The following is a 23,313-nucleotide window of genomic DNA, read 5'->3' as shown; positions in this document are numbered from 1 at the left end:
AGTCCCTTTCCTATTCCAGGGGATCTTCCTGACCCAGGGATTGCGCTTGCATCTCCTGCACCAGCAGGCAAATTCTTTACCACTGAGCCACCAGGGAAGCATATATATGTGATCTGGTTCTAGCTGAAAAGAGAGTGACCAGTGTCTCTAACAAGACACTTGGGGCCTTCCTCCACCCCTTTTCATCACCTGCCGAGCCCCCCCCAACCCCCCCACCCCCCGCAGCACACATCACTTGGTCCATCCAACAGGCACCAGGGAACTAACTATAAAATAGGAAAAGGTTTTTCTTACTTTCCAGTGCCATTCAAAATGGAGCGACTGACTACAGCAGTCCATTAACCTGCTGGTGAGAAAACCTTTCCAACAAAACCTCCTCTTCCACAAAGATGAAGAAAATTAAATTCACAGTTTCATCTCCTTGCATCTTATAGCCTTTTTTTTAAATTAAAAAGACCAACTGTGGTGAGCATTACTTTTAAGGCCACCGAGGAGCGTCTGCCCTTGTACAGCCCGGCCCTGCATTCCGGCAGCCAGAGCCCCACTCACTCGCTTCGGCTTAGGCAAGGAAGTCGCGTGCGCAGACGGCGAGGCCAGGTCTCGATCCGCCCCTCGGTGCTCCCCCGGGCTCCTCCTTGCTCCGCCGTGTGTCGTGTGTTGGGGCGCAGCGCTGAGAGCCGCAGCTGGGGCCGGGGGATGGCGGAGAAGAGGTGGCCCAGACCCAGACCAGAGGGCCCTGTGAAATTCCGACAGGTGAACTCTGAGGTCAGTGCAGTTGACTCGCTAAGCCCCTGGGAAGGTGGAGACGCAATCTGTTCCATACGGGGAACATCTGGAAACAGGATGCTCTGTCTGCCAGTTCCAGAGACCACTCCCCCACCAAGCAGTATTTCTAACTGTTCCTTTTCTGCGCCTTTTTTGCACAAAACTCCCTGAGGCCAGCTGGCACAGTGATAGCTAATAGTCCCTGCTTTTTGCCTGCTGCAGTGTACAGGACAAGAAAGAGCCTTTCCAGTTCATTTCTTGAAGTCAGTATCACCTTAACACCAACATTTGTCAAGTGCATACACACACACAGACAAGACCAATATTGTTTAAATGGAGGCACAAATTCTAAGTAAAATACTAGCAAAAGTATAAGGAGCAAGAGTGAACAATGCAACAAAGCCAACGTTTCACATGAACCGCTCCCTTTGCACCCCGAATGCCCTCTCCGGCTAAAATTCTAGGGTGGACAAGGGTGGGGAGATCCTTCCATCATTGACCTTGGGAAAGGCTGGACCTGACGAGCAAGCATGCTAAGTTGCATTAATCCTGTCTGACTCTGAGACCCCATGGACTGTAGCCCTCCAGGCTCCTCTGTCCATGGGATTCTCCAGGCAAGAGTACTGGAGTGGGTTGCCATGCCCTCCTCCAGGGGATCTTCCCGACTCAGGCATCAAACCGGTGTCTCTTGTCTTCTGCATTGGCCGGCAGGTTCTTTACCCCTAGCACCACCCGGGAAACCCCCGATGAACAAGGGTGGACATGAACCAAGCATCAGGGAAGCCTCCCCAAGCAGAAATGTGGTCTGGACGGTTCACCCTTTAACCGCAGCATAAGGGGATTGCAGTGTTGCCTTGACAGGGTGAGCACCGCCTTTTCCATCCACTCCCTACACCTGTCCCACCTCGGGAGGAAAGAAAAGCTGAAATGTAGGTGAACAGCTCATCCAGATTAAGGCATGCCATCTTTCTGGATGAGAAGACTTGACATTGGGGTATGGCCGTTCTTCCTAAATTAATTTCGATGTGTATGGACTCAGGGATGGGAGCGATGCCAAGAAACACCTGGAACGGCCAGCAGTGGGAGGGGGAGGGTCCAGGCCATGGATCTGCCATTTCCAAGCCTTTTACAACTTTTCCCGGGATCAGGGATCCTGGCAGGGGCAGCTGAAAGTTTCCTTCCTGTCTCGCCTCACAGGAATCTGCCTCGCCTTTCGGAGAAATCAATTTTGCTTCATTAATAAACCTGAGTCAGCCTAAGACATTTGAGTCTGTATTCTGTTGTGCCTTTCCCCCAGAAGACAAAATTTTGTAGTGTAACTTATGTACATTTCATAACTGGATAAAAAAGCCTGGAGGTGCTTCTGTCGGTCACACAGGGGCCAAGCCCCAAACAGAAGACCCAGATTTGTTCTCACTGTTAAGGAGACCAGTATTTCTTAAAGTGTGGTAGACGTACCACCTGAAAGCCTAGTTTATTTATTTTATTGACTTATTTGGCTGTGCCAGCTCTTAGCTGCAGCATCGGAACTTTTAGTTGCAGCATGTGGTATCCACTTCTCCAACCAGAGATTGCACCCAGGCACCCCGAATTGGGAGTGTGGGGTCTTAGCCACCCAACCACCAGGGATGTCCCTGAAAATCTAGTTTAAAACTCAGAATCCAGAGGCCACGCCCAGATCTTCTAAATCAGAATTTTCTTTGGGTGGGGCTCAGGAAATTTTGAGAAATTTTCTCGTGTGAGTTTTACGAACACTCAAGTTTGAAAACCATTTCATTAATGCATCTGTGACATCCCATCTCAGCTCTAAACATTGACCTCGGGTGTATTCCTGGTTCTACCACTGCCTGTTGACTGAGCCTCCAAGATCTTATGTAGAAGATAGAGAAAAGTCATATCTGCTATGAGGTATGTGTCTAACATCTTTTGAAATCCTGAGATCAGAGAGGCCAGATAAACATGGCTTTCACCTGCAAAAGGGGCTTCCTTGGTGGTTCAGCAGTAAAGAACGCACCTGCTAGTGTAGGAGACATAGGTTCAATCCCTGGATTGGGAGGCTCCTCTGGAGGAGGAAATGGCAATTCACTTCAGTATTCTTGCCTGGGAAATCCCACGGACAGAGGAGCCTGGAGGGCTGCAGTCACAAAGAGTCAGACACGACTTAGAGATGAAACAACAACAGCTGCGAAAGGCCCAGAGTCTGTACTATTAACCGTAGACGTATTTATTGAACATTCACAAAGTGCTGGGTACTAGGCCACGAAATTCATGTGGATTATCTCATTTTATCGTCATCACAACCCTGGGAGGGGGTACACAGGAGGCAGGAGGGACTCGGGAAGGTTAAGTAACTCACCCAAGTTCTAACAGCTGGCTCCCATCACATCTCCAGCACCTTCCTCACTCTGCCCTCTGCTCACCGTCTCCCCTTGCTCTGAGCCAAGACCATGCTTTCCTTCAAGGTCCAGACCTAGCCCCTCTCCCCAAGACACCCTGGTGTCTCTGTCACCTTTGAAGCGCTAAGGCACCTGCAGCATCCATCCGGTATTTTTAAGTATTTTACATACATTTTAAAAATGTATATTCTGGCTTCCATGCTGCATAGTAAGCTCCTTGAGAGCACAGACAGTGCCTCAACCATCTTTGTGACCCCCAAGGCCAACACAAGGTCTCACCCACTGCAGACAGTGGTTGGAGGGCCATCTCGGTGGAGCCACCTGTACAGTCCACCAGCGTGCCAAGGAGTGATGACCAATGCTCATGATGGTGACTAAGAGTCTTTAAGAAAATGGTAAGTTGAGAAAATGTCTGTAAATGATATGACCGATCAGGCATGACTATCCAAAATATATAAACAGCTCATACAACTCAACATCAAGAAAAAAACAAGCTGATTTTTAAAAATGGGTGGAAGACCTGAATAGACATTTTTTTCAAACAGGACATGCAGATGGCCAGCAGCCACAGGACAAGAGACTCAACCTTGCTGATCATTAGTTAGTTGGTTAGTTAGTTCAGTCGCTCAGTCGTGTCCGACTCTTTGCGACCCCATTAGGGAACTGCAAATCAAAATCACAATGAAGTATCACTTCCCATCTGTCAGAACGGCTGTTACCAAAAAGACCACAAATAACAAATGCTGGTGAGGGTTTGGAGAAAAGGGAACCCTTGTACACTGTTGCTGGAAATGCAGATTGGTGCAGTCACTGTGGAAAAGAATATAGACGTTTCTCAAAGAACTAAAAATAGAGCTACCCCAAAACACAGCAATTCCACTCTTGGGCGTCTGTCCGAAAAAAAAAAAAAACCACACTGATTCAGAAAGATACAGGCATTACTTGTAAATATCCCACCCTAGGGATGCACAGCTCCCCGCTCCCGCTCCTTCCCACCAGCTAATCCAGAATAGTGACAAAGACCTGGAAAAGGAGGGTGAGCCCCAGCCTGTGCTTTGGCGGGTCATCCGCTGGGCGGCGCGACTCCGCCGCCTTCCTGCTTCGGGCCCTTTCGACGCTGGGGCCCCGGCACCGGCCGCGGGCAGAACCCACCAGGCTTCAGAGGCGGCGGCACCGGGAGTGGCTCAGCAGGCGGACTGAAGCGCAGAAAGAACTGAAGCCGGGAACAGTCAGCGACTTCCCTGGATTCCTGAGAGCCCAGCAAGAACCGAGAAGGGATGAACGTCTCGGGCTGCCCGGGAGGAAAACTAAAAGATCCGGGAGTGGGATTTTGTAGATCGTAAAGGGACAGACTTCACCCTTGCGGTTATATTTTACAGTCACCCTTGGGGTTACTGGAGCGCCTTCTCAGATATATTGGGAGAGAGATCGCTGTCCCCAGAGAAAAATGGCCTGATATGGTCAAAGCGAATGCAGTATCATATTATTATTCTGGAACAAAATAGAATGGCATGCTTTATATTTCTATCTTGCTTTTGTTTGGGGGGTGATTTCAGTACAAAACACCTACCCAGCATTATCTTATTCCTCGACGATGCTTCTTTTTTTTAAAAAAAAAACCCTTAGAATATTCAAAATCTATGTCTTGCTTACAGGAGACTCAAGAAAGAACGCTTGGCAAGAATGAAAGTCAGTTGCTAAATGAAAAAGCTTCCCTCCCTCTCCAAGGAAGGATTACAACAGAGCTCCCAGGCCCTCTGAGCCATGTGGGCCCCATTCTGCAATCTCCCAAGGGAGGGCTTTTTCTGAGCCAGGCTGCTCAGGCCAGAGCCAGAAAGGGAATCACACCTTAGGTGGCAGCTGTCGCTCCAGACTTTTTTGCCTTGTGTTGTGAGCGGGTCTCCATCTTCTCCTTGCCTTTTCAGCCACTGTGAAGTCCCCACACGAGGTTCACTATAAATCGATGGGTTTCCTGGAAGTGATAGTTTCTTTGTGTCTGATTCGGGGACCTCAGGAGATGAGAGGCTAACCCCTTTTCAAAAACCAGAGCTGGTAGAAAGAATGCTGGCCTGGAAATCAAGTGCTAGGCACTGCTCAAGGGCCTCTCTGATCCTGTCTCCTGATCATTCCTTGTTCCTAAAAACGAGGAAAAGGCATCAACTATAGAAATCGCCAGAAATAGAATTCCATGATGCCAGAAGAGAATTAAAGTAATTCTTCAAATTTGTTCAAACAGATATATTACATCTCCTCTCTTGGAACCAATAACTAGAGAACTATGACACTTGTCTTTCAAAACAAGAAAAACAAAAAAGAAAGGAGGACAGCCGGTCTGGAGCCACCCAGGCAATGATATGGACAGTCTGAGCTGCTGGACAGTCCAACCCTTCAATCTCCTCTTGTGACTCCAAGCTGAAGCCAATGTCTGATTCCTGTCACGTGTTTACTGAAAAGTGCACTCAGATTTTCTACACAAAAAATGAGTAAATTCACGGCTATGGAGGTTACAGAACTATGTTCTTTCCCCTCCCTGCTTACTAGTTTTAGTGTCATAATGTCATAAGGCAGTGATAAAAAGCGTATTCTGATCCTCTTAAGCTTGAGCTTGGAAAAATAAATAAAGTGAATAAAAATTGGCCCACTCTCTTCACTCTGTATCAAAGCCCTGTGGAATCAATATCACCACACCAAGCCCTACTGAAATCAATGGCGTAAGCTCCTGAATTCATTTCCATGGAACTTACTGTTATAAAAATAATTGGATTGTGCAGCTCTCCAATACTCCTTTCAAGAAATAGAGAAAATGTGGCTTTGCTGGTGGGGGGAGGGCGGTGAAAACTCGTCGAAGTGCTTGCTGGTAGGTTTCACCCTGCGTTCGGTATTGTCTTGTCAAGAGGACCTATAATCAAGTCTCGAATGAGCCTAGCAGTCCTACCCTCAATGAGGTGTTTAAAACTGCCTTGCCTAGCGAGAATGAAAACACTTCTTTTGTTCCCATCTTCAAAATTAACTGCATGGTATTACCACTATCAATGAGGTGTTTAACATCAAAATTGCCTTCCCTGGTGAGAAGAAAAACACTTACTTTGTTTCCTTCCTTAAAATTAATTGAGGTTTTTAAAAACTCATCCTTATTCAACCAACATTTGCATAGAAGGGGAGATAAGAAGAAGATGGGATTTTTAAGTGTTGCCTTTGGTAGCCCATCAAAGGCTTCCAGCATGTTCTTTCTGTTTAGACCACTTGCTGAACACTTTTCTTCCCCTCAGCTTTATCCCTACCCCAATTATATGCTATAACACTGGTCTCACTGGTATGACCCTTGGTAGGGAGTTAATAGGTACTTGCTAGAATTAAAGAATGAAGGATTGAATCCATTGACCCAGATATTCCTTATAAGCTTGTGGATTTTTCACACTACTACTCTATTTATTCAGCGGGGTTAAATAAATTGCTGATTAAAAAAATTAAAAGTAGTCTCTAACATTAATATCTGAGGGGTTTTGGTAGATAGGTCAAGGGAAGCTTCTCTGGCTGAAACTGTCTGCCCTGACCAGGCAGGATAGTAACCACTTGTATGAGTTATTTTACAACAGGAGGTCCTGGTAAGGAATACAGAACTAACAAGCTACCACCAACCTGAAGAATTCAGGAAGGGTCAAGAGGAGAGAGGAGACGCCAGTCCCTGTGTCCTACCAATCTCCCAGAATCCTCCTCACTGGAATCCATCTTGGCTGAGCAATGCACACACACCCAGGGAGGACCCTGAGTCAGAATGATTGGCCAGAGACAACCGGGAAGCTAAGCCCATCACCATAAAACCTGAAACTGCGAGTCACATGGCAGAACAGTCCTCCTGGATTCCCTTACCCTCCTGCCTTCCACCCGGGTTCCCCTTCCCAACAAAGCCTCTTGATTTGTCAGTACATGTGTCTCCTTGGACAATTCATTTCTGAGTGGTAGACAAGAGCCCACTGTCAGGCTCTGGAAGGGGGTCCCCTTCCTGTGACAGATATAGCTAAAGATGCTTCCTTTGCCCATTTTCCTCAGGAATTCCAGAGGTGGCTCTGACTTCTGTTGCCATTTGGGCAGTTTGTGATGGGGGTGGGGGGGTAGCTGTGGTCTCTGCCTTTTGCAGGTTGCAGCAGAATGTAGAAGGCAAAAGAAGTATCATCAACTTGATCTCATGTATTCCTTATAATTCATATGTACCATTATCCTTGTTTTAAAATTAAGAAAACAAAGACTTGGGGCTTCCCTGGTGGCTCAGTAGTAAAGAATCCAGCTGTCAATGTAGGAGACACTGATTTGATCCCTGCTCTGGAAAGGTCCCTTATTCCTCGGAGCAACTAAGCCCATGCTCCACAACTACTGAGCCTGTGCTCTAGAGCCTGGGAGCCACAGCTACAGAGCCCACAATTACCAAAGCCCCCGCCCTACAGCCTGCGCTCCACCAGTGAAGCCACGGCAGTGAGAAGTTGGAAAACTACAACTAGAGAGTAGCCCCTCAGTTCAGTTCAGTTCAGTCGCTCAGTCGTGTCCGACTCTTTGCGACCCCGTGAATCACAGCACGCCAGGCTTCCCTGTCCATCACCAACTCCCACTTGCCGCAATTAGAGAAAGCCCTCACAACAATGAAGATCCAGCACAGCCATAAAAAAATAAATAAAATGCTTAAAAAAAGAAAACAAAGCCTTGCAGAAGTTAAACTGTTTGCCCAAGGCGGCAATGGTGATGGAGTCAGAATTCAACCCCAGGAGTGTCCGATCATCAAATGGTTGTTCATAACCACTAAGTTAGGCGAAGTACCAGCCTCTCATTTGGCATCCTGGATCCCTCCAGGAACGTACCTTTCTACCTCCTCCCCTGCTCATGGTTTCAAGGCAACCACACATTCATGTATTGGAGCCCAGAGCATAATGAAGCACACATTTCAGTGTTTCCTCTTTCTAGTTTTCAAACTGCCCAATAATTAAGTGGAATATTGCTGTCCTATTTTAGTGCCTGGACTTAGCAAGTGTTGATTTAGTTCCTATTTCTTTTCAGCCTCTACACCTTGACACTTAATCAGAATTAATTAGACTTCATCAAGGAGCAATGGCAACCCACTCCAGTATTCTTGCCTGGGAACTTCCACATACAGAGGAGCTATAGTCTGTGGGGTCGCAGAAAGTCGGACGTGACTGAGCACGCAGCTGGGAGCAATATATGACAGGGGACAGGGTCCTAGACCAAAAGTCAACAGGCTGACTGTTTCTCTTAGTTTCTCATTCTTGCTTTCCCATTAACCCACTGTTTGACCTTGGGCAATTATTTAACCACTCTCACCGTCAGCTTCCTCATGTATGAAATAAACACGATCTCATGGTTCCCTTCTGGTGCTAACTTTCCATGATTCCGCAGAGCCAGGATCCAGTTCATTATTTTACGGGAGCTTGAACTGCGCTTCTTCGAGTACCACCAACTCTCGTCTGATCTCTATCTGTATGTCACTCCTAGATTTAAACCTGGGGATAAGGCACAAGGGAGGACTGTCACGAACATATGGAAGGACAGGTAGTAACGACCTCATCTTATCAGCATTAGGAGGAACACGAAGACTAAAAAAATGGAATTGTTTTCCGGAAGGATCCATATGCTCCTCTGTCCATAGGATTGCCATTTCCTCCTCCAGGGGATCTTCCTGACCCAGGGACCAAACCTGCATTTCTGTCTCCTGCATTGGCAGGCAGGTTCTTTGCCACTAGCACTACCTGGGAAGCCCAGTATTAGGTAAGGAACTATACTAATTGCTGTGAAAAGGTTTTATCGCTTTGGCTCAAATGTGGAGGAAAGGAAGTCCTCTTATAAAAGGGCATCCCACAATGGGATTATCTTGTGCCATCTGAAACATTATCATCCTTTCTTTAAAATATTTTCTGGTATTTGGTGATCCTACAGTGCATACGGCTGTTACTCCCACTTTTTTGAGTGTGAATTCTTTATTTATTGATTTTGTTATTTCTCTTGCATGATATTGACCCTACTCAGATGTTTTATTGTTCTTAGGGTAGACGCATGACTCAGACCTGCACAACCAGAATACTTCACATTCCTGGCTAGACTGCTTGAGGAATAAAAATACGACTCAACAGAATGAATGAATTCCCAAAAGAACCTCTGGATGATCACAGAAACTACCAGGAAAGGCTCTTTCCAAAGCCCTTGCTGAGCTCTGGCAGATGTACTGCTATGGGCCGCTGGGAACCATCTTGCCATTATGCAAGAAGAGCTTATCTGAGATTGAGGCTTACACAGAGAGAGCAAGTCTAGAGATGAAAAGAAATAGGCTTCCTGATTACATTGAGTACCTGGATCCCAAAAGCCTACTTCCTGAAATATTGGTAATATAGCCAATAAATTTCCCTTTTCTGTTTAAGCAGAAGCTGTTTTAACTCATAATTAGTTTTGTCACGTGCAACCAAAATTAATCAAACTAGAATTTGTGAACCCATAGAGGAAGCCCACAGTTACCCCACTTATTCACATCAGTAGATACCCAAGAGGTTCTTCTAAAATTGAGGTTATTGCTATGCCACAGGAAAAGAAAGCAGAGTGCTGTCATGTCTTATCTGACTTTCATCTTACATGCTGATTTTTTAGAAACTAACCCTCATGAAAGATGTAACTCCACAATCCTATTTAACTCTCACAGCAGCAAACACATTTGTTGACATTTATTAATGTCAAGGCTTAATGCAAAAACAAAATGGCATAGATCTTGGAGGAACACTTTAAAATTCTCTACCTGCTGCCAGTTTACCACTAGAGGTTAAATTTTCTCTTCAAGCCAGGCTTTTCTGAATGTCCAAATATCTGCTATATGGCCTCTGCCCCAGAATTTTCTTACCTTACATGGGAATCAAGAGCTAACCATCTAAAGTTAATAGATTAAGAAATTAAAGATTAAATATATTTAAATATGTGACAGGTGACCAACAGAACACTAAATATTTAACAAACATTGGGTGAGGGAAGAGACTGTGTAAGTGATACAGATTTATCATTTTTCACATTCAGAAGTGAAATGAAATGCATAAAGTTGAAAAATCAAGAAATAATGTAAGTATGGGCTTCCCAGGTGGCGCCAGAGGTACAGAATCCACCTGACAATGCTGGAGATGCGGTTTCCTTCCCTGGCTGGGGAAGATCCCACTATTCTTGCCTGGAGAATTCCATGGACAGAGGAGCCTATCAGGCTACAGTCCATGGGGTCACAAAGAGTCATCCGACGTGACTGCGAGCTCTCGCACGCGCACACACACACACAATGTAAGCATGTAATGTGGAGTTATGAAAATAGTCCCCCAAAGAAACCAAGACAGAGACTGATATTAATTATAATCTCTCTAGAGGGCGACCAGGCTGAGAAGGGAGGGATGTTTTCACTTTCAGTTCTCTTTAGACATTTCCTTTTTGTATGTATGTATAATTTACAATTTTAAAAAAATTGACCAGAACTTCACTGTTTGTCTAGGCAGCTTGCTCCCTGTTCTCCAAAATGTCCATTTCAAGCACTCTCTACTCCATTCCACAGATTCCATCTCACCTCCCATCCCCAGTCTTTACAAACTTTTTTTTTTCTTTTAAAATGGAGGCAAGTTTTCTCCATCTACCTGAGGTTAATCTCTCCTCCTCTATGTTGGAGCCCAGGTGCTCTGACTTCTTCAGAAATTTTCTTTTAACCCCCTTTTCGACAGTATCCTCAAACCCTCTCTCCTTTAGCTCCTCCCAGTCAGCTGGTACACACACTGAAGCTACTCTCATCTTAAATTTAAAAACTGCCTGGATCCATGACCCTCTCTAGCTTCCTCTCTCTTCTCTCTTCCACAGCCAATGTCTCCGCTTCCTACTCCTGAAGTTACTCCAAGACAGAATCTGCCTCCATCACTCCACCAAAACTACTTTTGCTAAGCCAGTGGTTCCCGGCTCTAATGTGTGTGTTCTGTGTGCTCTGTCATGTCAGACTCTTTGTGACCCCGTGGACTTTAGCCCACCAGGTTCCTCTGTCCATGGGATTTTCCCAGCAAGAATACTGGAGTAGGAATCGAATCCGTGTTTCCTGCATTGGCAGGCGAATTCTTTACCACTGAACTTCCTGGAAAGCCATTGGATCATTAATACCAGTATTCTTTCTTGATTTCTCCACAGGGTTGATCTAAAACAATAAGACAGTCAGTTATCTTCCCAGTAAAAATGGATTTACTCAGGAACAGCAAAGGATTGCTATTTAGAACATGCAAATCCACAGAAAAAATAGGCAAGTCCAAAAACCAAAGGAGAGGAGGGCTGTTTTATAGAGGAGCAGGAGTTGGGTGGGGCTAGTACAAGCAAAGAGTCCATCGGAGGAAACTGGGAGTTTGAAGTGTAGTGGCTTTTTTAAAATTTTATTTTTAATTGATGGATAATTGTGTTGCAATATTGTGTTGATTTCTACCAAACATCAACATGAGTCAGCCATAGGTTTACCCGTGTCCCCTCCCACTTGAACATCCCTCCCACCTCCTTCCCCACTCCACCCCTCTAGGTTGTTACCCAGCCGGCTGATTTTCAGTCTCTCATTGACTAGGTTGTTGCCCGGGGAGGAGAAATTCATCCCCCAGCTGGGTTGTGAAGTAATACCCTGCTTCCTGTTGAAGATGCAAAGGCATTTGTTTTCTTACTGGGTCAGCAATTGACCTTGAGTGTAAAGGCTTGAGCAGGCTCCCTTCTGGCCTCCCCACTTCATCTTATTTATTTATTTTTTTAAGGGACTGGCGAGATGGCAACAGTTCATTAGGCTGGGCCAGCCAGGAAGCAAAGGGGACTGAGCCGCTGCATGCCCAGCATCTGTGGGGGATGGGCTCCAGGCCCAACCCTGGCCTCAGTGCTCCCACTGAGGGCAGCACCGTAGGTCTGGAAGTGTTCGTGGGCCTGCTGGTGTGTGAGCAGTCTCAGGGACATGGTGTCCACGGCCACCTCTAGCCCCGGCTGCTGGGTGATCACCGTGTGGGCATTAACCAGCTACAAGGAGGCCAGCATGGAGCGACACACTTCAAAAGCAGGCTGGCCTGCCACCAACTTTGCAAAGGGACGCCACTGGTTGAGCTGGCTGGACCTTGAGACCACCCAGTCCCCACAGGTGTGGATGTCAAAGGGCATGTGCTCCTCCTGCTCCTGGAGCAGGGTCTGGATGGTGTCCTCCCAGTCCCAGACCTGTTGCTTCAGCTCTGTCTCCTGGATGAGCTCCTGATTCGAGGTGGTGACGAAGAGCTCCACATTCTTTTGGACCAACTCTTCAAAGTGCAGGGACACTGGCATGGCTGCCGCTTCCCTGTCTGCATCTCCCCCGGGCTCTGACATCTGCTGCTCCCAGGTCTTCCTCCACAGGCCACGGCCCCTCCTCAGCCCTTGGCAGCCACCGCTCAGCCACCTCCCTTCTCTGCAGCTTCTGGACTGTCTCCAGCTGCTCCCTCACATGCTTCCAGTACAGAACCTCCATGGCTGCGAAGGAAGCGCCCTTTCGCCAGGGCCTCCTGCTGTCGGCATGGGGCCGGGTACTGCTGGTGGAAGTCCTGCAGCTTGAGGGCACCCTTCATCTTTCACTTCTGTCCTGGCACCTCCTCCATGCGGGTGGTGGGGGGGGGCACGGAGTAGGGCCTCCCTTTCCTGCAGCGCTCAGAATCCAGGGAGTCGAAGGGCTCCAGGCCCTGCCAGGGGTCTGGGGTCTCCTTCAGCCAGGATGCAGGCTCCAAGGCCTCCTTCCGCTCCCAGAGTGGGCAGCAGTCTGCTCTAGGCTCCTGGGGCTCGATTGGGACCTCAGGGGCTGGACTCCCCCACACAGAGACTTCCATGGGCTGCTCCTCAACCCTACCAGGCCCCTTCTGGTTCCTTGGCAGCAGTGCCTCCATGAGGGACACTCCCACCGGCTCCAACAAAAACGTTATTCTGGGGCGGGGATGCATCCTAAAACCCTTCCGGCGGGCCGGGACCTGCCCCTGCCGGCTGGACAGGGGGCTGCTATTCTTCATCTCATCGGGGGCTACCGGGGCATTGGGCAAAAGGTGGATGAGGGTCCCAGTGGGGGCCTGGCCACCCTGAGCGCCGCGTTAACACAGGAGCCCAACGACAGGAACTGGGGGCCCTGGAGCTGCCTCTGCCACCGTCCCATCTTCCGTCTGGAGAAGGGCTGCTTGGCCCACTTCTTGTCGGAGATGAAGTCGAGAGCCTGGTGGAGCAGGGAGTAGAGGGAATCCGCCTTCTGACTGGAGATGCAAGCGGAGCCCCGCATCAGCTGTGCCACCCCAGTGAAGTCCATTGTGGTTTCGCCTTTGGCAAAAGAAACGCAGATCTGGTCCAGCACCTCGAGATATTCGCCCAGCTGGGCCGCCACGTCCACCTCCCAGTTTCTGCTGAGGTGGCGGGTGGGTAGCAGGAGGTGGGTGAGGAAGTGCCTCTGCGTCCTCCATGTTCAGGAGAGGCCGCAGTGCCGGTTTCCAGAGGGGCCAGTGTGCTCAGCCTGCCACTAGTTCTGGAGCCATTTTCCTCCACTCCATTTTAAATGACGTTTTTCTCTGTTCACAGAACGGCTTCTGACACAGGGGACTATGCTCTTAAAACATTCTGGTCATTGACTGTCAGGACACACACACATCACCACTGTGATCATGGTATCAAAAGTTTGGCCTCCCTGTACACCAATGCTGAATCAAATCCTGGAAAGAGTTTTGGGAGAAGTAAAAAAAGGTAGATAGTTCTATTGCTTTACCAGGCAAAAGGAGACAGACTAGACTTCTGCCTCGAAAAACTGTGTCTCAACCCTGGAGAACTTGCTAAGGGGCTTGAACAGGTGTTCACAAGGTGGGGGTCTCTGACAAGATTGTGTGTGTGTGTGTGTGTGTTAGTCACTCAGGGTCGTGTGTGTGTTTTAGTCACTCAGGGTCCTCTGTCCATGGGATTCTCCAGGCAAGAATACTGAAGTGGGTTGTCATGCCCTTCTCCAGGGGATTTTCCAATCCAGCGATCTAACCTGGGTTTCCTGCATTGCAGGCAGATTCTTTACCATCCGAGCCCCCAGGGAAGCCCTTAATCTTGTCTCACGTGGTGGCCTCCTAATCTTAATAAGTTTGTCTGATCCCTTTAATCTCATGTCAGGTGATTTCTTGATCTTCTCTGTGTTCACTTCTCGCCTAAAGGCCAGCCCGACCTGGTTCAGGGCACTAGTGGATTGTCTTTTTCCAAAGGTCCAGGCAGAGCCTCCAAGCCAGGCTTTAACAATACATGAACCGTGAACTTCCAGATGTTCAAGCTGGTTTTAGAAAAGGCAGAGGAATCAGAGGTCAAATTGACAACATCCGGTGGATCATTGAAAAAGAAGAGAGTTCCAGAAAAACATCTATTTCTACTTTATTGACTATGCCAAAGCCTTTGACTGTGTGGATCACGATAAACTGGAAAATTCTGAAAGAGATGGGAATACCAGACCACCTGACCTGCCTCCTGAGAGATCTGTATGCAGGTCAGGAAGAAACAGTTAGAACTGGACATTGAGCAACAGACAGATTCCAAATAGGAAAAGGAGTACGTCAAAGTTGTATATTGTCACCCTGTTTATTCAACTTATATGCAGAGTACATCATGAGAAACTCTGGGCTGGATGAATCACAAACTGGAATCAAGATTGATAGAAGAAATACCAATAACCTCAGATATGCAGATGACACCACCTTTATGCAGAAAGTGAAGAAGAACTAAAGAGCCTCTTGGTTTTTCCTTTGATGAATTATCTGGCATGGGGGAGATAGCAAGTATGATTCCACACCTAGATGATATCTGGACATTTTATTATTTTTTTATTTAAAATTTTATTGGAATATAATTGCTTTACAATGTTGTGGCAGTGTCTCCTATATAACCACGTGAATCAGCTATATGTATCTATATACCCCTCCCTCTTAAGCGTCCCTCCCGAGCCTCCCTCCCACCCATGCCACCCTTCTAGCTCATCACAGAGCACTGAGCTTGAGCTCCCTGTGCTATACAACCTCTCCTTCCCCCTTGAGTTCACAAGTCCATTCTCTTAAGTCTGCATCTTTATTCCTGTCCTGCAAATAAGTTTATCACTATCATTTTTCTAGAATCCATATCTATGCATTAATATATATGTTTTCCTTTCTTTTTTTAAAAAAAATGCAGATTCCACTTCGCCAAAAAAGAAGCTAATGATTTACATTTAATGACTTCAAATTATATGTGTGTGTATGTGTGTGTGTGTATGTATATATAAACTTAGTCTAAGAAATAAAAATGACCTTTCAATGTTCCTAGCTATTAAAAAATAAATTACTTTTATTTGTAATATAGAGAAAACATGATTGCTAGTTTGGGGTATTTAATAACTTAGTAAATTGAATTATTTGCAGTTTTCCTCAAATAACATAATTTCAGATTAGCATTACTGTAGAGTGCTCAGTCTCTAAGTCATGTCCTACTCTTTGTGACCCCATGAACTGCAGCCCACAAGCTCCTCTGTCGATGGGATTTTCCAGGCAAGGATACTGGCTATCTGGACATTTTAAACCAAGAATTTTCTTTTTTATTTTTTGCCCTGTAGCAGTCCAGGCATGTTGCTTTGAAAGGCACTCAAACAGAGCCTGGATTTCAAAATTGATTGTTAAAATTATAATAAGAGCATTTTGGGCTGAAAGCTGGAGTATTTGTTATTTGCAGGAGCCAGATGCTTGACCTAAAAGATATATGTCTTTTTTTTTTTTAAGGTTTACTTTGCATATGAAGGTTCAGGGCATAGGTCACGGACCACGAAGTTAAGAATAGCATATATCTTACTTAAAAAAAAACAAAACTGCCTTCTCACTATAAGTAGACAAATTACTGGACTAGAGGGAGGAAGGATTCAGAGAGAAAAGGACAGAAGGGAACGTGTGCAAACCAAGGAGGGTCCCGTGGGCTGAAGGGGAGGTGCTGTTGACCCTGCCTCAGTTCAGACAGTTCAGTCGCTCAGTCGTGTCCGACTCTCTGCGACCCCATGGACTGCAGCACGCCAGGCCTCCCTGTCCATCACCAGCTCCCGGAGTTCACCCAAACTCATGCCCATTGAGTCGGTGATGCCATCCAACCATCTCAACACCTAATACTGGAAACATAAGCAAGTCAGGAGTAATGTTAAGTGTGGACTTTCTAAAATGGAAAAAAAGATGCAAAGAAAAAAATGCTCTAAGAGGGTAAAGTCGGGGCCGTGGAGACAAACGCACTTCTCCTTTCCGTCCAGCTAGGCGTTACTGTTTGTAAATTTAAGGAAATACGGAGACATAAGTTCCTGGTGCAGCGTTTGATATTGACCAAAAATCCACTCAAAAGAAAGCAGTACTGCCTGGGTTGAATTGCGGAAACCAAACCCAAATCTGCGGGGTCAGGGCTGGTTTCAAAGACTGGGCTCCACAGGGCAACATCGAACTGGATAAAAGTTATCACTGATCTTTTATTAGCACAGTTTAAACGAATATGCACCTGCACATCCCTAAATGCCCCGAGACCCGAACGGCTTCAAAATGCCTCGCTGATCTATATTCGAAACGGCGCTGGATGCTGTTTTCCACGTAACCAAAAGATGAAAGCGAGCTTTATTTCGGCCCTGATGGAAAACAGCGTCCTGGGGCCGAGACGCCAGACCTCGCGTCGGGGCAGCAGCGCGAGTCCGCGGGGACGCGCGCCAGACGCGAGGACTCGGCCGGCCCCGCCCGGCAGGTCCGCGTTCCCAGCCGCCCTCGGCCGCCCCCAGGAGCGCGGGAGGCAGGAGGCCGGAGCGCGCGGCGTCACAAAGCCGACCCGGAACGGGGAGGCGGGCGCCGAGATCGAGGGGGCCCCAGGCGGACGCACAGGCGAAGCGGCCCCTGCGGCGGGGGCGTGCCCGCCGGCCCGCGCTCCGCCTCCCCGCCCCCGCCGCCGTCGGGGCCGCAGCGCCGCGGCCGCCCGCGCGCCGCAAAGCGTCCTGGGAGAGCCGGCTCGCGCCGGAAGGACGCGCGGGCGCTCGGCGGCGGCGAGGTTATAAAGGGGAAGCGGCCGGCGGCGGGCGGAAGTGGGCGGTTCAGCTGCTCCCGGCGCCGTTGTTTGGGGTTTGGGCCGCTGGAGGGGCGGTCTCCGGAGGGCTGCCGGCGCAGGCCGCAGTGACAGGGCCGCTCGCCCCGCGCCCCCCGCCTGCCTCCCGGCTCAGCGTCCGCTCCCGGCCTCCGCGACCCGCAGGCCCAACATGGCGCAGGAGGTGTCGGAATACCTGAGCCAGAACCCGCGGGTGGCCGCCTGGGTGGAGGCGCTGCGCTGCGACGGCGAGACCGACAAACACTGGCGCCACCGCCGGGAGTTCCTGCTCCGCAACGCCGGGGACCTGGCCCCCGCCGGCGGCGCTGCCTCCGTCCCCCGGGAGGAGGCCGCCGGCGCCGAGAGCGGGACCCGCAGTCGGCAGCTGCAGCAGCTCATCTCCTTCTCCATGGCCTGGGCCAACCATGTCTTCCTCGGGTGCCGGTGAGTGAGCAGCTCTCCCGCGGCCCGGAGCCCTCGGCCTGGAGGGGGAGTGGTGAAGCGCGGGAATCCGCGGGACCTGCTGCCCTCTAAGGGCGAGAAGGGCGTCTCTTGGCAGAAGCCGACACGATTCACCGTCTGGAGGTGCCCCCGTAGCGTGGGGAACTGCCACTGGTGTCGTTGGCGACGAGCTGACAACGCTCTTGGGCGGAGAGTGACACTAAATCTAAATTAGGTTTGTAAGAAAGGGCCCCGTCTCCCAGACCCTGGGCGTTTGTGTGTGAAGTTCCAGGAAACCGAAAGTTCCTGGCGGTTGGTTCAGTTTCTTGATTACTACCAGGAAATGCAGTTCCTGTGGCTTGCAGTTTTTGTACCCTAGAGGTGGCAGCGGAGCAAAAACACTTTCTGAAGCGTCTCTCCCTTCTTATTACAGGTACCCTCAAAAAGTTATGGATAAAATACTTAGTATGGCTGAAGGCATCAGTGTGACAGATGCTCCAATCCATACCACAAGAGACGAACTGGTTGCCAAGGTGAAGAAAAGAGGGATATCGAGTAGCAATGGTTAGCAGATCATAGCTGTGAACATACATAGGAGTTTAGAACTTAAGTTTGATGTAATTAGGAATTATCGTTATTACTAATTTTTTAATGAGTTATAATTTTTATAATGTTAATCAAGTTGGAATGTTAAATTATGTGTTTATATGCTTTAGGCTTTGAATTTGATAGTTTCCTTTGACTGTCGTGAGATTTCGAAGTGTTAAATGTTGCCTATGCTGTTAATTTTTTAATCTTAGAAATTATTGATGTTATTCAACGCTGTTTTAAGAATTAATGAAGTTATTCTACACTTTATAAAGAATCTACAAAATCCTGAAGTAATTTCACCTTACCTGATGTCTTTGTTTTAATATGTGTATCTGTGTTGTACATTTTGAGCTGATGTGTGTGTGTGTGTGTGTGTGTGAAGTAGACTTACATTTCTGCTTTCCTTTTTTTCAGAAGGGGTAGAAGAGCCAGCCAGAAAACGAGCCATAGAAGGGAAAAACAATTCTGCAGTTGAGCAAGATCGTCTGAAAATTCCTGCAAAAACATCAGCTCACCAGGAGAGCAGCTCAACCTGTTCGGGTTCCTCTTCCAAATCAGAGAGTAGTGGGAACTTAGCTCGGAGCTCCAGCACCCCGAGTCAGAATAGCAGCGCCACAAGTGATGGAGAGCGTGCAGTTGGCAGCCAAAGCAGCAGCAGCACTGCCTCTCAGGTGACAGCGGCAGGGTCTGGAAAAGCTTCTGAACCAGAAGTTCCAGATAAACATGGTTCAGCATCATTTGTTTCTTCATTGTTGAAATCCAGTGTGAATAGTCATGTAACCCAGTCCACTGATGCCAGACAACAAAGTGGATCGCCCAAAAAGAGTGCTTTGGAAGGCTCGTCCGCCTCAGCCTCTCACAGTGTCTCAGAGATTGAGGTACCCTTGTTGGGCTCCTCAGGAAGCTCAGAAGTAGAGTTGCCACTGTTGTCTTCCAAACCTAGTTCCGAGACAGCTTCCAGTGGGTTAACTTCTAAAACCAGTTCAGAGGCAAGTGTTTCGTCATCGGTTTCTAAAAACAGTTCATCATCAGGCACATCTTTACTAACCCCCAAGAGCAGCACCTCAGTGAACACAGTGCTGACTTCCAAAAGCGCTTCACAGGTAGCTGCGTCGCTGTTAGCTTCCAAGAACAGCTCTCAGACCAGCAGCTCTCTGGTCTCCAAAAACACTGCCATAGCAAGTGTGTCCCAGCTGGCTTCTAAGAGTAGTTCTCAGACCAGTATGGCACAGCTGCCTTCCAAAAGTACTTCACAGTCAAGTGAGAGTTCTGTCAAGTTCTCTTGTTGCAAGTTAACCAACGAAGATGTGAAACAGAAACAACCTTTTTTCAACAGACTGTATAAAACAGTGGCATGGAAGTTGGTGGCTGTCGGTGGCTTTAGTCCCAGCGTGAATCATGGCGAGCTCTTAAACGCAGCTATTGAGGCTCTGAAAGCCACACTGGATGTGTTTTTTGTCCCGCTAAAAGAACTGGCAGATCTGCCTCAAAACAAGAGTTCTCAAGAAAGTATTGTTTGTGAATTGAGATGTAAGTCTGTGTATTTAGGCACTGGCTGTGGAAAAAGCAAAGAAAATGCTAAAGCAGTTGCATCAAGAGAAGCCTTGAAGTTATTTCTCAAGAAAAAGGTAGTGGTAAAAATATGTAAAAGGAAATACAGAGGCAGTGAAATAGAAGACTTAGTACTACTCGATGAAGAATCAAGGCCTGTAAACTTGCCTCCAGCATTAAAACATCCTCAAGAATTACTGTAAAGTGTCCAGAATATCACTGTGTACATTATCTGGTATTTGAAGAGAAAAACTGGCTTACTTTTGTATATGAAACACAAGCTTTCACAAATTTTGTATTGCTTTTTTCCAGTTTTGCAGAAAATTTACATTCTCGTTCTCTTCACACAGTGGAAGTTGTAAATAATTTGTGAATGGCAGTATCCATTAAAAGATTTATGCATTAACGGCATATCAGTATGCTGTTTTATTTGCTGAAGAAAATACTGTCTTCTATTTTTAATGACACATTAGGTACGATGTGTAGTTCTGTAGTCTTGAAATTTTTGTACTACTTTCAATTTGGTGAAAAATGTATAAGTTGTCTACCATGCTTTTTTTTTCCCTAGCTGAATAAACTTTCACATCAAAGAAAAGGGGACCATAGTATTTGAATGTCTGAAAGTCTGTGAAGCTTAAGGTTTCAAGAATGTTGCGCATAATATTGAACATGTCTGTTAAGGAATAACAGAGAAAATAGTTGCCTCAGACTATTTTTATGAGAAGTTGTAAGCATTTTTTAGATATAAAGCAGTGTAAAATACTTGTTTATTTTATTCTGAAGTTGTTTGAAATTCACCATGATTTTGATCTTTGCAGATTCTTTAAGTGGGTTAATTTATGTTTTGAGGTAAACTACAATTTACCCTTTTTCTTAAAGACATAAATGTGGGTTTCTATATTAAGCATATTTTGTGACTACTATAATTAACGGATTGATTTGTTTAGATATTAAATGCTTTAAGCTATTTTACCTTTTCAAGAAGTTGCGTTTTTTTTTTTTGTTTTTTTTTTTCACCCCCAAAGTCAGAACCAATTCTTGTGAATAGGCCTCCTGTTACTAGTCATCGTAAATTACAACTGGGTAATTTTTCACAGCTTGATACAGTTTTCTATGGGTAGTGAGGTTGCTGCTGCTGCTAAGTCGCTTCAGTTGTGTCCGACTCCGTGCGACCCCATAGATGGCAGCCCACCAGGCTCCCCTGTCCCTGGGATTCTCCAGGTAAGAACACTGGAGTGGGTTGCCATTTCCTTCTCCAATGCATGAAAGTGAAAAGTGAAAGTATAGTTGCTCAGTTGTGTCTGACTCTTAGCGACCCCATGGACTGCAGCCTACTAGCCTTCTACGACCATGGGATTTTCCAGGCAAGAGTACTGGAGTGGGGTGCCATTGCCTTCTCTGGTAGTGAGGTTAACAGTTTACAAATCTAGAAGCAGAACCAGGTGTTTTATTTTTGTTTACAAATCTCAGAAAAACACTGGGCAGGCAGTAGAAAAGTTAAGCTCAGCTCTTGAATTACATTTGTTGGTAATGAAGTCATGCTTCTGTGTCCTAGGTGATTCAGACTGGATTACTCTGGCCTTCTGGCTTTCTAAAATTGCTGCACTTTGACCACTGATGTGATAATGTACCAAGAAAAACCAGGACATGACCTTTTACATGGCAGTTGTGTTGGAGTAGGAAAATTGGACGTAAATAATAAAATTTAAGTATGCAGAAGTTATTTCTATTTTATATTTTAGAAATAATCAAGATAGTACATACACTTGAAATAATTTTTATTTCACTAGATAACTTAAAAATGTTTCATTTTTGAACATGTTAAATTGGATACCAAAGTTTAAAATCCATATTCTGTGAATGGGTTGCCTTTATATATTGTGAGGAGCAGTAACATGAGTGTTGTGAAAGCAGTTTTAATTACCTATTTCCTCAGCCTTGTACTTTGTGGGCCAGTGATTACAAGAATAAGTTTCTGTAATGTATCTAAATTAGATGGTTTAATAATTGCCTAAATTGGCTAAATTTCAAGTTAATATTAGCTATTGAAAATGTTTTACAGTAAACTTTTTATATGGTAGAACTGGAGGAAGCTGCTTAGTGTAAAAACACATCTAATTTATAAACACTTGCTATTACTTTATTAAAATTTAAAGAATCCCTGGTTTAAGAGAAATGCAATTTTGCAGTTCTTCATAATAGCATAGGGCAGAAGAAAAGAAGCTTTGGAATCTTATTCTTGAGAGAGAATCTTGGCTCTGCCTCTTTAAGTAGGCATGTAACTGGGAATTCAACCTTTTAACTTCATCTGTAAAATAGACGATCTGCCTCAGAACTGAGGGGAACAAAGTAATACATGCAAAGCGCACTATAACTGAGGAATTGCTTGTTTATGTGTTCTCATTTTCTCAGAATCTGATGAGTAGCTTTTATCATTTGGCCCATTTTCAGATGAAGAAACTGAAAAAGTAATTTGGTCAAAGATCAAATTCAAGACCCTATCTGATTCCAGAGTCCAAGCTCTCACTGTGTTTTATTGCTTAACGATCTTTCTCACTTCTCTAAAGGCTAACATTTCTGAAAATTCCTCGGACTGGTTTCCTACTAGTTTTAAGTGACGACATCATTCCAAAGGCTCATTTTCTTGAACTGAGTCACTTTAGGAGACCTAATGTTTGTACTACTTCTCCTTAGTACTTGCATGTCTTACTAGGGAATTGTCCCATATGGGTACAGTTGAAGTTTGCTAATAAATAACTTGCAATCAAGTTTACTGAATAAAATGAGATATTGAGATGGGAAATTCTTGTTTTTCTTCTAAATCTGAGATTAGATGATGTCCTAAAACTAATTTCCCTTGATGGTACTAAAGTCCAGGAATGGTTTTTTTTCTTTACGATAACGACTTTAAAAAATGGTATTGTTGCCAGTTTTTAACCCAAATTTTGGGGGCCTTCATTGGCTGAAATAATTGTCATGAAGATAACATGTAATTCCAAGGCTTTTGATACATTATCAAAAGCATGCTTCATTTTAAATTAGATGTAAGAGGGCCAGCCATTTTCCTTGCCAAGTACAACTTTCCTTGATACAGATTTCTCCTTACTCTGATTTCCTGAGCAATGGCAATGAGAAGGTAACCAAAGCAAGCAGTGGCTGGGAACCAGGTCGGTCTTCCATCTTCTGTTGTTTAAGAGGAATTTGTCGACTTTGTCTTAAAAAGTGGTGCCATCTATTGACTCACTTCTTAGATGCTGGCAGATCGATGGGTATCTGTTTAAGCATAACTTAAAAGAAATTTGTGTGGTTGATGATTAAAGGAATTCTTTGTAGCTTTCTACTGTTTAAACAGATAAAGACAGGGTTGTCAAGCCACTAGTATTGCTACTCCCTCTCTGCAAAAGAAAATGGATAGAAATTTCAGTGAATGTAGCTTAGTGGCCATTGAGCTAGAACC

The 23,313-nt window shown here is 46.1% G+C and overlaps 1 protein-coding gene and 1 pseudogene across 2 annotated transcripts; one reads left to right on the top strand and one right to left on the bottom strand.

Moving 5' to 3' along the window:
* Window positions 1-11,941: 11,941 nt before the first annotated feature.
* Window positions 11,942-13,663, bottom strand: LOC129549247 (condensin-2 complex subunit H2 pseudogene; annotated as a pseudogene).
* A 3,549-nt stretch (window positions 13,664-17,212) lies between these two features.
* CDKN2AIP (CDKN2A interacting protein) lies at window positions 17,213-20,267 on the top strand. 2 transcript variants are annotated; one of them, XM_055416380.2, is made up of 3 exons: window positions 17,213-17,717; window positions 18,148-18,247; window positions 18,720-18,860. In XM_055416380.2, the coding sequence occupies exons 1-3, from the start codon at window positions 17,446-17,448 to the stop codon at window positions 18,726-18,728; spliced, it is 381 nt and encodes a 126-aa protein (XP_055272355.1). In that variant the 5' UTR covers window positions 17,213-17,445; the 3' UTR covers window positions 18,729-18,860. The 2 variants fall into 2 exon arrangements, with proteins under 2 accessions (XP_055272355.1, XP_055272354.2); XM_055416379.2 differs by having other exon boundaries at window positions 17,234-17,717; window positions 18,148-18,278; window positions 18,720-20,267.
* Window positions 20,268-23,313: the final 3,046 nt, after the last annotated feature.

Source organism: Moschus berezovskii, chromosome 26 (genome assembly GCF_049115385.1).
Source record: "Moschus berezovskii isolate FMDL1 chromosome 26, NW_MosBer_1.0, whole genome shotgun sequence".
In the NCBI taxonomy this organism is placed as follows: domain Eukaryota; kingdom Metazoa; phylum Chordata; class Mammalia; order Artiodactyla; family Moschidae; genus Moschus; species Moschus berezovskii.
Note: the sequence above shows the minus strand (reverse complement) of the source record. Positions and strands in the feature narration are given on the sequence as shown.